This window comes from Vulpes lagopus, chromosome 22 (assembly GCF_018345385.1).
Source record: "Vulpes lagopus strain Blue_001 chromosome 22, ASM1834538v1, whole genome shotgun sequence".
Taxonomy (NCBI): Eukaryota; Metazoa; Chordata; class Mammalia; order Carnivora; family Canidae; genus Vulpes; species Vulpes lagopus.
The window spans coordinates 22,241,110-22,255,679 of record NC_054845.1 but is presented as its reverse complement, the minus strand read 5'-3'; the positions used below and the strand labels follow the sequence as shown (position 1 = coordinate 22,255,679).

General features: G+C 36.5%; 1 protein-coding gene across 2 annotated transcripts in view; it reads left to right on the top strand.

Moving 5' to 3' along the window:
- Positions 1–13,960, top strand: part of ABCA12 (ATP binding cassette subfamily A member 12) — a 288,195-nt gene extending 274,235 nt beyond the window's left edge. For both annotated transcript variants that reach the window (XM_041736980.1, XM_041736981.1), the window contains 9 exons: positions 233–437; positions 1,730–1,839; positions 2,129–2,270; positions 3,267–3,401; positions 5,250–5,353; positions 6,816–6,908; positions 8,174–8,279; positions 11,225–11,362; positions 12,867–13,960. In XM_041736980.1, the coding sequence (XP_041592914.1) occupies positions 233–437; positions 1,730–1,839; positions 2,129–2,270; positions 3,267–3,401; positions 5,250–5,353; positions 6,816–6,908; positions 8,174–8,279; positions 11,225–11,362; positions 12,867–12,974 (1,141 nt within the window). In that variant the 3' untranslated portion in view covers positions 12,975–13,960. The remainder of the gene's footprint in view (positions 1–232; positions 438–1,729; positions 1,840–2,128; positions 2,271–3,266; positions 3,402–5,249; positions 5,354–6,815; positions 6,909–8,173; positions 8,280–11,224; positions 11,363–12,866) is intronic.
- The last annotated feature ends 610 nt before the right edge of the window (positions 13,961–14,570 follow it).

The window sequence follows — 14,570 nt, the reverse complement described above, 5'->3', positions numbered from 1 at the left end:
AGCATTTAAGGCATGGAAAGCAGACTTGCTTTCCAAATACCATATTGAATATGGTGAAGGGCATTCGTACTAATTTTTAACTTATTTAAGTAGCATCATACATAACAAATTTAAAACAAACCTAGTGTGTGATTGCACACTTTTGGTGAAGTGAGAACCCATTAAAACATGTCAAAATTGAGTGGTGCCAATTCAAAATTACTGATGCAAAATCACTGGGCCCATATTTTAGACTCTTCTTCAGAAAATTTAATTCTTCGCCTGTAATGGAGACAATAGACGAAGATGAAGATGTAAGGGCTGAGAGACTCAGAGTGGAGAATGGTGCCGGTGAATTTGACCTGGTCCAGCTCCATCGGCTCACAAAAACCTATCAGCTGATCCACAAAAAGATTATCGCTGTAAACAACATCAGCATCGGGATACCCGCTGGGGAGGTGAGGAGCACTGCTTTGTTGTCAACAGTCCTTTATATTGGCGTGCTAAGTGATAAAAATCTTTATCTTTTCCTATATTTTTTTCTAGAAATATGGATGTCAACTCCTGAATATCTTGATGTATGCTGTATTTAAAATTTATACACGTCCATGTGTTATTTACCCTCTAAATCTTCCCTCTTAACAGAGAGGACTTACCACACCCCCAGTCCTGAGCCCCTTGCCAAGCTGTTGTCCTCACTGGGGTGGCTTCTGGTCAAGATGCCTGTGCAGGGTGCTCTCTTCAACTTTTAGTTTTCAGCCATCTGTGAAAGACAGCATAAAGAGACCAGTGGTCAGAAGTGAGGTCCTAGAACTGTACCTGTAGTTATTCTTGTTGTTTTTATGGAAGAAATATTGGGGCAGCTGGGTGACTCAGTTAAGTATCTGACTCTTAATTTCAGCTCAGGTCATAATCTCAGGGTCATGGGATCGAGCCCCGAGCTGGATTCGGTGCTTTGCGTGGAGTCTGCTTTAGCTTCTCCCTCTTCCTTTCCCCCTTCCCCCGCTCATGTGTGCACTCAAGCACTCTCTGTCTAATAAGTAAATCTTTAAAAACAAAAAAGGAAGAAATATTAAGGCAGCGTTGAAAGGTGAAAGAGAATGTGAGCATTTCCCTTAGTTGTTTTTTTTTTTTTTAAGATTTATTTATTCATAGAGACAGAGAGAGAGAGAGAGAGAAAGAGAGGCAGAGGGAGAAGCAGGCTCCATGCAGGGAGCCCGACCTGGTACTCCATCCCCGGTCTCCAGGATCACGCCCTGGACTGAAGGTGGCGCTAAACCGCTGAGCCACCCAGGCTGCCCAGCATTTTCCTTAGTTTTGGGAGCAGAGCTGCAAACCAAATGCATCAAATCTATTCAACAGCATAAAGAAATTATTCCTTCAGCGGCTTATCCAGTAAAGTTGTGATTTTGTGTAAATAATGTGAAATCTATAAATATAATTACTTTGTCAAGGTAGCATATCTTTCTTGTGGGATGTTTTATCATGTCACAGAGATAATATAAGATAATATGTAAAATAAGTCCTATGTATACATACAAATGTTCAGATATGTAAGTAACCATTTGTTTTAAAAGAGAAAGTTTTATCAAACGTCAACGGAATACTACAGTATCTATGAATAATTCCAATGATTTATTTTTCTTTGTAATTTATTTCACCCAGAGAGAAAGAGGAACAGGACATAATAGTAACATGTCTTTGGTTTGGATTAAGATTTATATCTTTTTTTTTTTCTCTCCCAAACCAGTGCTTTGGCCTTCTTGGGGTGAATGGAGCAGGAAAGACAACTATCTTCAAGATGCTGACAGGAGACATAATTCCTTCAAGTGGAAATATTCTGATAAGAAATAAAACTGGGTATGAAAAACCATGGCTTCAACTTAACGAGCACAACATAATTACATGAAAAAAAATTAAAATGAAGCCTCTTTTATTTTGTAATCCTTAGAGAAAAAATAGCTATTCCAGATCAAGTGTGAATTTTTAAACTTTCCAGTGTGATGTGGGATATGGTGGGATATTTTACCTCTTTTTAGTAGAATCACCAATCACCATGACCAAAATAGAGCTGTTTTCCCAACATTTGGGAACTAGAAGGGACATACCTTTTGAAATGCATCTGTGTCTTTGCTTTTTTTCAATTCAGATCTCTGGGTCACGTTGACTCACACAGCTCATTGGTTGGATACTGCCCTCAGGAAGATGCCTTAGATGACCTGGTGTCCGTAGAAGAACACCTGTATTTCTATGCCAGGATACATGGAATTCCAGAAAAAGATATTAAAGAAGTGAGTAGAAGTGTGAAAACTAGTTCATTTGAAAACGATTACTGTCACCGCCACCGCCCACCCACCCCTATGCTCACAACTAAGTTGAAATCTGGAAAACTATAGCATTTCCTTCCTGTCAGTGAGCACTGAGGCAGTCTTACCTTAGTTGTGAAGATCAGCTATACACCTCTGAACTCAGCTGCAGAAGCTCCTGGACCTGTGTTTGCTCGGTTACCTTTTAAGAACTATCCAATAAAAGATCCTTAGGCTCTGGGCTAAGCATTGGTTGGTGATGTCTGTACATCCTCTAGTGTTTAGATAAGTTTCGAAACATGGAATTCCCTGCAAACTGCCCACATAAAATCAAATAGCTTCCAGTTTGGTTTTTTTAATGTGGTTTCGGACTTCACTGCAATCATTTGCCTTTTTAATGGAATGGCTAACCCTTCCGGCAGGTTCCTCTATTTGTGCAATCTGAGGACCTGTTGAAATCTTCCTAGGATTCCACTATTTGCCAGAGCTGTTTACAGAAATAGTCTCAAGAACCCATGATTCCTAAGTTAATGTGCTGAAATTTTGATACTGGGTCAGTTTTAAATAGACATAAAGCCTTTGTGACAACTTGCCCCCTCCATAAGAAGAAAGATGAAACAGTGAGGACGATCCATGAGAAACCTGCCTTATGAAGGGTCAAATTCTCTTTCAGCTCTTTTAAGTTGTATAAAGAAATCCTGCAGAAAGTGCAACCCACAATTGTAAACACACACACTCACATTTAGGGGAAAAAATCCCATCTGAAAATGAGCCTCTACAGAATTTCTTCTCCCTTTAAATGATTATTAATTTTTAGGTGGACCTTTAAAAGTAAAAATAAAATATGTTGGGTATAGTGTTGAATTGTTTTCAGGTATGTGTTTCTTCACTATAGAACTTTCACAATTCTTTTTTCCATGTAATGCTGTTAGAATTTTGGCAGGGGAAGATCACAACCTAACTCCTGTTTTCCACCCACAGACTGTTCATAAACTCCTTAGGAGACTTCACCTGATGCCCTACAAGGACAGAGCTACCTCTTTGTGCAGTTATGGCACGAAAAGAAAATTATCCACAGCACTAGCCTTGATAGGGAAACCTTCCATTCTGCTGCTGGTAAGAGGATCATTATGGAAAAGGCGACCACATAATTAGACCCACATACCCAATAGTGTGTGTAACATTTTATTTTCATCGTTGCCATAAACCTTTACTGAAGTCTCACTATATGCTGATTATTTTGCAAAACATCTTACATATACTATCTCATTAAGGGAATTTATATCAGCAAAGAGCTATGGCTAGTCCATTTCAGAAGAAACACTTGTCATGTGAACAGGAAGTAGCCAAAACAAATTCAGGTATTCAAATAAGTAATATTATGAAATATGGAAGAATTTGACTGTCTATTACTGAAGAAATCTGTAGTTAGTAACTCATCAGGTGAACCAACATATTTTCCAACTTCTGCTAAAACAGAAAGATACATTTTAGGGCAATGTGTTGTTCTGAAATTTCATTTCCTTGTTACTTAAAAATATGAGTTACCTAGTTTGGGGTGTGATTGACAATGTTGCCTTTCTATTTTATTTGAATTCTTTGGAGGCAAGAAATGCATTCTACATATTTTATTTTGGTTAAGAGCTGGAAAATTAATCATTTGGAAATACAAATTACCCATAGAGATTATAGGGCATCCTGCTCTTCAGGCCAAACATTGTGAAAGGGCTTATTTCTGAGAAATGAACTTGCCCTTATCTTGGAAGATCCCTTCATTCAAAGAACTCCAAACTTCAGAAGGGTTTTAATCATATGCCATACAAATTCAGCTATAAATCAGCACATTATTCCAGGGACTAAGTCATACAGAGGACCAAATCATTTAAACTGCCCAGCAGAGGGATGCCAACCTCTCTTTCTATAATACCAGAAGCTTATAATGCATTACGTCCCTACCAACTGACGCTTATGGTGTAATTTTATTGTCTAAGTATCCCTTAACTTGAACAAAACAACCCTGAGGCACCCCCATGAGACAATCGATGTAAAGTACTTAAAATGTTTAAAAGTGCTATGCAAATGTTATGCAGTAATGAGATGAACTGAAATACAAGCTATGAGAGAAAGCTATCATATTTTCTGCCATATGCATTTGCCATATATGCTATCACCTTCAAAAATAGGAGCAGTGACAAGATATCTTTTCCTGTTTCCCCAAATCAACACTCATTCCTTTAATCTCTTACTATAATAAGCCTCAGATAATCCTATGTACAACTGCAAATACGTTATCTTTAATTATTTCCACATCTTGACCTCTAATTTGTTAATTTAATTCTCTCTCAGAATCTATTACTGCTTGTTTAGATTATCTATTTTTGCATTTTGAATTTATGTCTGTATAATTTTCCAAACATTTACTTTAAAATATAATTTATATTTTCTACATGGCAATTTCTGCAAATCTTATTTTTTATTTCTCCAAAGAGGATTACATTTCAATTAATACCATAGAATTTTAAATACACCTCAAATATTAACTGAAAAGTCAAATTATGTTCTCTGCGTATCACTCATAGCCACAATTCTACTATCAGGAGCAAGGTAGCAATCTTGTTGATGCAGCTTCAGATATATATATGTGACAATGTAGTATTAAATGAAGAAACTCCACTTTGTCAGTAATTGAAGCAGATTTTTTTTCCAAAGAAATATGAGACAAGTGTAAAGTAACAGGGTGTCAACTTCACTGAGACACTTTTTAAAACAGATTGACAATTTTAAATGATTAATTTTGAGCTTTTTGACAGCAGCAGAAAGAAGCCTATTAAGTATAAAACAAGTTCGTCACAGGACTTTGCAAAGTAATTTCTGTTCTAGGCAAGTGAGACGCAGTGATTCATGTAAAGAACCTCATCAAAAATTAATTAATTTGATAAATTTTTCTTGTAACTTTCTATTAAGGATGAGCCGAGCTCTGGGATGGATCCTAAGTCGAAACGGCACCTCTGGAAGATCATTTCAGAAGAAGTTCAGAATAAATGTTCAGTCATCCTCACGTCTCACAGGTAAACTGCATGTGGCAACTTTAAAGCCATTGACAGGATTTTAGGAGGAGAGAGGGGAAGAGGTAATCCTACGTATTACGTATTGATAGTGAATCCACAATTGGATTAAAGTATTTTATGTTTGCAGTCAGAGGAGGAAGTCAGGCAGGTTTCGTGTGAGAATCCAGCTCCTGTGGCGGGTAGGATGGGGCCTAAGCAATCTTTCTAAAAACAAATTTCTCTTAGGGCCCCTGGGTGGCTAAGCCTCTTAAGCATCCAACTCTTGATTTCGGCTCAGGTCACGATCTCATGGGTCTTGAGATCAAGCCGCACATGGGGCTTTGCGCTCCATGCAGAGTCCACCACTTGATTCTCTCCCCTTGCCCCTCTCCCACTTGTGTGCGTGCGCATGCATGTGCTCTCTCTCTCTCTCTCTCTCTCTAAAACAAATGAATAAATCTTTAAAAAGAAATTTTTTTTAAAAAGTAAAAACAAATTTCTCTTAAATGAAAAGGGACTTGTGACTTTCTCAATTTAACTAAGAATCCCTGTTGCCTATTGCATAAAATTCATTATCCTCCACCTTAGTATGAAAGGTCTTTTATTTTCTGGCCTTATCTAAATTTCCAGTCTTTTTTTTTTTTTTTTTTTACCATGACAACCCCACCTACCAGTCCATCTGAATGACTAGTGGTTCCACATACATTCACTGCCCTTCCCTATCACCACACCCTCTCTCTGCCTGTGCTTTCTACCTGAAATGGTCTTTTCACAAAATCTAAGTTTTAATCTCTAAGCCTCCTCTATGAAGTAGACCCTTCCAATCAATTCAGTAAAAAGGCTACTGAAGCATCTTATCTGTGCCTTCCTTACAAGGTAAGCCTGTATTAAAGTCATCCCTTCACTGCAATTACCATATAATAGAAAAAATTCTAGATTTATTTATAATTAAGAGACTTGTTCATATCCTAGCTTTGCCCGGCACACTACATGTTCTGAAGGCAATCTTTAATTTCCATTTACTTTTGTACAAAGTGGAGAGGATCTCTACTAGTTGTCATAGTTCTTGAAATGAGAGATTATATAATCAAGTACAGGTTAACTACTTATAAATAACAAAGCATAAAAGCCAACTGAATATGGAGTATGAAGCATCATGAAAAAAGCTCAAGATTATTTTGGAAACATTTCTCAGGGAATGTAGGTCTTAAGCCTAAGCTTGAAAGAGGTTGAAAGAAATACTGTGTTTGATGAGAGGGCATTCCAGGTGAGAGAGATGGCTTCAAGCTGGAGAATAAAGAGTAATAAACCCTATGTGAAGACATTTCATTTATATTTTAAAATATATTTTTTGTGTCCTTCAAGGGAAAAGACATTTTAAGGAACTAAAATAGTATTTCTAAGGTGCCATAATGAAACATTTAAGCTTATGCTTATGAGCACTTTTCTGTGCTCAGAATGCTGATGTGATTCTGTCTTTCAGCATGGAAGAATGTGAGGCTCTCTGTACCAGGTTGGCCATTATGGTAAATGGAAGGTTCCAATGTATTGGATCTTTGCAGCATATAAAAAGCAGGTAAGGTGGGTGCCCGGGTCGCATAGTTGGCTAAGCAGTTGAATCTTGGTTTTAGCTCAGGCTGTGATCTTAAGGTTGAGAATGAGCCCCACATTGGGCTCTGCACTCAGCAGGGTGTCTGCTTGCCATTCTCTCTTCCTCTCCCTCTGCCCCTCCCCACCATGCTCGCTCTCTCTCTCTCTCTCTTTCTCTCAAATAGATAAATCTTTTAAAAAAATAAAACAGGTGAAGAACAATTGTATTGTTTAACATATGATGTTGGGAAGTCAATCTAAAAGTACCATACTTACCTTAGAGGAATACTCAACAATTTTCCTATAATGAGAGGTAAAACTGGAAAGAAAAAGTTGATAATCGATTTACCTTAAATTATCTTACTAAAAGATCTTAAAAGAAAATCTACAACACAAATACTCTCGGAAAGTAGTTTTCAAGAATTTACTCGATAACAAATTAGACCTTGACAAGTACATGAAAGCACAGATTTTTATCTAGCGTGTTCATTTGCCATTTGCACAGGCTTTCAGCAAGCTACTTAACATTTTTACTGCATTCAAAACCTTTTAATCAAGAATACTTTGGGGAAATGTACATAAATATATTATCAAATTAAAATTAAATTAATATTTATATTTGCCAGAGTGCATATGCACTTATACATATCTATGTTAATCTCAAAACTTCAGGACATTACTTTATACCTTTATCTGTACAACCTGGTTTTCTTATAAAATAGTATTAAACAAGATAATTAAGGTAGAAGGAGGAAAGGGACATTATACATTGTTCTCAGAGAGTCTGTTGTGACTTGCTTACAAACTCTATTCTTGGGCAAACAGCTAGCATATTGATTTCTTATTCATTTTTAAAATCCTAGTGACTTTAATCTTCGCTTTGGACACCAAAACTCCAATGACTTGCCTTTTAAGACCTTGTTTGTTTTAAATTAGAAAGTATTTAACCCCAGATATTGACATCCACTGCCAATTGATTGATATCAATGAAAGCCAAGTTATGTTTTCTTTCTAATGCAGCTTTTGTCCAAGGAGTGTTACTTTGTACAGTGGTAGAACTAAATAAAAAATCATGGCAGGGCACTATTTCCAGTTGCAACATACCTTGAACTTTTATGAGAAAATGGCAGTCTTTATATTAAAAAGGGGGAAATAATGGTCAGCTGGGGGCCTGTTTCATTACCTAGAATTCCAGGAGAGCTATTTCAGCAAAATAGAACTCCTATCACATTTTGCACTTTTTCTTTCTAGGTTTGGACGAGGATTTACTGTCAAAGTTCACTTGAAGAATACCAAAGTGAGCATGGATACCCTCACAAGGTTTATGCAACTGCACTTCCCAAAAACATACTTAAAAGTAAGTAGGAAATTGTCCTGCCTTTTGGTCTTGATTAGTTTTGATAGTCATAATCTAATACGGTTGTTTACTATTTTCAAGTTGAACATAGCCTTATTATTAATATATTAGTTCAAGCTACATATTATATTCTGAAACACACTTAGTAGGAACAAATAGAATCTTCAAATTAATTATATCATTTTATAGCTAGTTGAAAGTAATGTAGTCCTAGGGCACCTGGCTGGCTCAATCTTTAGAGCCTGCAACTCCTCATCTCAGGGTCATGAGTTTGAGCCCCACAATGGGGGTAGGGCTTACATTAAAATAAATACATACGTACATAACATATATACATAAATAAAATGTGATCCTTTTATATAGCTTTATTTATTTCTTCCTCACAAAGACCTTATGACCATGCTATTAGTTTTTGAGTTATATTCCCAACTAGTTTACTAGTTACATATGTTAAGGAACTAAAGGATGACAAATATTATATGACCAAGGACATTTCATCTTACAAAAAAAAAAATAGAGTTTGTGAATGTCAGAGCTAGAGAAGATTATCTTCTTGCTTCTCTCATTTGAAAGATAAGACCACAGTAGTTTAAACAGAACTGCTTGGAAATCAAGTTCTTAATTCCCACACTAGTTGAAACATTTTTCACTTAATTTGATCTTATATATGCATATCCACAGGATGGGCAGGCATATATATTTATATATCTCACATAGTACATACTTAAAATAAATGCATGTGACAGAAAAAGCTATCATCATAACATCTTTGATGTACAGGTAGTTTGTACAAGATGATTATAGCAAATGAATGTTTTTAAAGGAAAGCAGATGTAGGGGTACTTGAACAGCTCAGTTAGTGAAGCATCTGATTCTGGTTCAAGTCATCATCTCAGGGTCCTGGGATGGAGCCCTGCATCAGGCTTCTTGCTCAAAGGGGAATGTGCTTCTCCCTCTGCCCCTCCCACTAGTCGTGTTTTCTCTCTCAAATAAATAAATTCTTTAAAAAACTAAAATAAAAGAAATTAGGTGTGGAATGATGGACAGAAATGGGAAGACTTGGGCTCTGCCTGTGTGATTACCAGCAAGACATTTAAAGTCTCTTAACTTCATTTTTCCCCGTTGTAAAATAGGAATAATGACATCTACTTCATAAGATTGGTGTGAGAAACAAATGATAAAATGTCTACAAAGCTACTTCATAAACTATAAGGCACCATATTAATGTGACATGATTATAGAGAGCAAAATAGAGTGTATTTTTTTAAAACAATTCTTTTATCTCTATAAAATACCTTTGTCTCTACCTCCCAAACCTTGGCTTCTCCAGGAAATAATAGCTTTTATGATTCTTATCAAAGTCCATTTTCTACCACCTAAATTAAAATCAAATTTAAAAATTAAAGGACTCTGTTTTGCACAAATCACAATAGTGCTTTTTCTTTTGGTGAGTTTCTGAGTTGAAATCTGTGTTTAGCCAAAAAAAAAAAAAAATCTATGTTTATTCACTGGGTTTGAGATTACATTCACCCTGGTCTGTTACTTGTAGGACCAGAGCTATACAAAGCAAATAGAGTGATCATAAAAGTTTCATTCCTTTCTAAACAGAACATTCTTGACAAGTATGTAGTTGTTTCTAGATCCCTAGAAGAGAAATAGCAAGAGCAACATTTTGGGAATAAAAATAAGATAGCCTGATGGTAGTGACAGGTGCAATGCATAACCAGTCAATAAGAGGGGTTAGCCAGTGAACAAAGATAGTGAGAAGAGGAGGGGTATCCAGTAACAGAAGTTTTAAAAACCAGGTGGAAAAAAAATAAAAATAAAAATAAATAAAAACCAGGTGAAATACACAGTCTTCATCTGATCCATTTAGGTTGCAGGGATAGATTCTGGAGTAAGAACATATCTTGATAAAATAGTTCTCAGGAAAGATTATCCTAGCTGCTTTGTGCCAGGATATGTGAATAAATACAGGTTCTAGGCCACGGAAGAGGCCGAGGCAGTCACTCAGGTATGGAGTGGTGAGAATGGAGTTAATGGTGCAAGTAGAGAGGGAAGATTTAAATGCGAGACTCATTTTAGAAGAAAAAACAAGTAGGATATAGTAACTGATTGAATATGTAGAAAATTAAGGTATTAAAGATGCTCCATGGAAACAAAAATAGATTACTAAGTAGATGGTGATACTATGGACTAAATAAAGAAATTGGAAAGCATTTTAGGGTAAATTAAGAAACAATGTGGCATATTTTTTTAAGATTTGATTTATTTGAGAGAGAGAAAGCAGGCACCAGTGGGCACCAGTGGGGATTAGGAGAAAGTGAGGAGCAGAGGGAGAGGGAGAAGCAGACTACCACTGAGCAGGGAGCCCCATCTGGGGCTCGATCCCAGGACTCTGAGATCGTGACCGGAGCTGAAGGCAGTCTTAACCAACTGAGCCGTCCAGATGCCCCAGATATGGCATATATTAATGAAAGTTTTCCTACACAGCACTTTTGAAATCTAGCTTCTTTAGCCAATATAAATTGAACAGTTAATCCTTAGCCTTTTAGTACAGTTCTAGCATTAAAACAACAAAATTTCTAAATGTGATCTCTTTTAAAAAAAATCTTATGTGAGCTGAGCATAATCTGACATCTGAAATACCATTTCACAATATTTTTTTCTAGGCAAGACTATAAGGACTTTATAAGTGCACAGGAAAATAGAATACTTGGGAATTTTCATTAGATTTTTAATTTTATTTCCTCTTTGACATTTGTAAAACTTTTCATCTCATCTTTGCGGGTTGTTAGCTGCAAAACATAGCCATCCTTTACACTGTCTCATGATTGTCAACGGAATGAATTTCAGTATTTTCCTTAGCTCTTGGTCAAGTTATGTCTAGTCAACTCAATATTACCTGACATTGCAGAATTAATTTTTTCCTTTGGTTCCCACAGGATCAGCACCTCAGCATGCTAGAGTATCATGTGCCAGTCACGGCAGGAGGAGTAGCAAACATTTTTGATCTGCTGGAAACCAACAAGACTGCTTTAAATATCACAAATTTCTTAGTGAGTCAGACTACTCTGGAAGAGGTAAGCTGGTTACCATGATCCATGTGCATAATGCCACATTTAATTATTACACATTCTGGTTATTTCTTTTTAATGACATTCAATTTGTTTGTAATTGAAACAATATCTAAGCTTGCACCTGAAAAACTTAGCTGAATTTATTTCTAACAGCATTTTAGGATGTTCAAAAAAAAAATGTGAAAGGCATTAACCATTTTTTAATGGAGAAAAGATTTTTCCTTTCTATAAGACATTTATATTCATTAGGCTGTAGGAATATATAAAGGAACAAAATGTTATTTTCATCCATAAAACAAATAGTTATTAACACTTTGCTTTCTCCTTGATAAATTTTTCTCCCCCCCCCACCCCCGCCCTTGGTAGATTTCTTAAATAACATTATTGATTGGCTTCCAGGGTTAGCACAGGACGGGGGTTTCTAGAGAGAATTCAGTGCCAGACCTGTAGATCTGCTAGGTCCAGGCAACCAAACTAGTAAATGCAGAATTTTTTTGTTTCACTCACATCATCTGTCTTATTTTATTTTATCTTCTATAACTGGAGACTTTAGAGGTCATCCGTCATCCTCTTTGCCCTGTGTTAATTTTGTAGAGCTCAACCAACCTGATGTATAGAACATTGAATAGCATCTATTGTAAGGACGAGTCTAAACGTTAGGCCTCAGGGGCCTCTTAAGTGCTGCATTTTATGGACAATTTTTTATGAGGGTTTTAGCCAATTATGGCTTTACTGACCCAGAAATGTTAGCCTTTGACTTATAATCAACTACCAGGACCCTGTCTGACACAAAAGTAGAATCTCAGGTTCTGGAGGAATCTATGACCAAGTCCTAAAGGTCTGCCTATTAAATAATTGGCTTACTGAACATAATGTGGGCTCTTGATACAAATTTTATTTTAGTACACTAACTCTTGAAACTAGTGAAATTTCTCTCAACATCATTATATAAACATTTGATAATGGCTTGGCTTGGGTTCCTGGATTATACTTGATAGAAATATTAATGTAAATCTTATAAATGCAAATATGTGGTTATAGACATTTAATTATAGCTTTAGATTGATATTATGATTATAGTTCTATAAAATAGATTTTATTTTCAAACCTCAGTTAATTTTCTTAAAGACTTTATTTAATTTTGAGAGAGAAAGAGTGTGAGTAGAGGGAGAGGCAGAAGGAGAAGGGCAAGCTGACTCTATGCCAAGCACAGAGCCTAGCATGGGGCTCCATCCAACAGCCCTGACAACCAAGGAGAAATCAGGAGTGGGACACTTAACTGACTGAGCCATCCAGGCATCCCCTGCCCCAGTTAAATTTGAATATATAAAAGGAATACTAGTGAGAATGTATGTTTCTGTGTGGACATGTCCCTATAATATCTACTTTACTTCTCTTTTTTCTCTTTCACTGTGTGTGTGTGTGTGTGTGTGTGTGTGTGTGAACTAACCCTATTTCTTCCTTTGGCTTACCAAGCACTAATGGTTTTATTTCCCTTAAAAAATAGGTTTTCATCAACTTTGCCAAAGATCAAAAGTCCTATGAAACTGCTGATACCAGTAGCCAAGGTTCCACCATAAGCGTTGATTCACAGGATGACCGGATGGAATCTTAGTATTATCTCTATCAAAGTCAAGCACAGCAAATGGTCAATGGCTTCCTTTTAAGGAAGAGCCACAGAAGATATCACTTCCTCAAGCTGTCTTAATTTTAAAGTATTATACTGTATGGAAGGTACAATTGTGTGAGACTAACAAGTAACTAACTAACTATAAGTGGAAAGTTTTTTTTCTAAACTCAGTGAATGTTGTTGCTACTGAAATGAATTTTGGTAAACTGAATACTCCGAGCGTGCTAACGTATATGCTGGTCACAATGCACTTAAAAATAAATGTCTTAATTTATTACTTTTAATAAAAAGACAACTTAAAAGGCATAGTTATTAGTAGCTGAAAAGTAAGAGTGGAGAAGAAAAGTAAGATAGTTTGGGGTAGATAGAATTGGGAAAACAAAATAATTTATTTCCAGAAAACAACAGAATGAGCATCATCATTGGATATAGATTAGCAATGGCAGTAAGCAGTGGGCTCGATGTCTGCAATATATGTGGTGTGTCATTTTCAGTACCTATAAATATTTGGGGAATACTGAATGCCAAAAAAAGTGCCTTTCCACAAGAATGCAATAAGAGGGCAGTTTACCCTGGTGGTAAACAGAATTTAGATTTATTCCTGCCAGGCCTTAACGTAGTAAGGCACTGAGCAGAGTAAGAAGCTATTTGTTCTTCAGAGGAAATGGGTGTATCAGCTGAACAGATAGAAATCCTAAAAACTGATGGAAAATTCATGTGCTGCTGGCAGGCAATTTTTTTTTTTAAATCTCTTACAGAAACCCTCATATTGTGGGCCTCTCTGCAGGAAACATTCCTGTGGAGAGAAAATGAATATGGAGATAAATTTCAGCTAATCACCCTGCTGACCCAGAATCATGCATATGACTATAGGATAGACTTCATAATGATATGGCCCTCGGGGAAGGTGCTTTTATGTAATGTGTGTGTGTGTGTATGTGTGTACATATTTGCCAGCTTTGGCACAATTGTATTGGTTTCAAAAACCAATAAACTCAAAGTTTAGAAAAAATAATTCATGAAGTCATTTCATTTGTCAGAGAAGATTCAGGAACCTAAAAACTGGAGTCATGTGACCTACAAGGTTCCACGTGATCAGGTCCCTGCTCACCTCTCCACCTTCATCCCTTTCTTTCTCTTCTTCCTCTTTAGGGTATAGTCATGCTGGTTCTTTTTAGTTTTCCCAGTGCACCAAACCCCTCGCATCTCCAGACCCACTACTTGAAATATTCTTCCTTCCTCTTTGTCAGTAGACTATGCTAACAGTCTTCAGAAATGTTTTACTCTTTCTCACAGAAGCCTTCCTTTTTTACCTCCTCAGTTTAAGCCCAATCCCTCTGTTTTAATACTGTACTTTATTGTACCGTCTACTTTTCTGTCAGAGCATGCATCCTAATTTGTAATATATCCAGACTAAAAATACACATCTTAACAGATGGCAACAGAATTTCTCTTAGTATAGAAAAAGCCTGTATTGAGTATAATATGTAGATAAGGTTTTCAGAGTAGAAGTTGTAACTCTGAGAGCATGAATGTCTTCGGGAGCCCAAAGACAAAAAAAGGTGGTCAGGCTTCACGAAA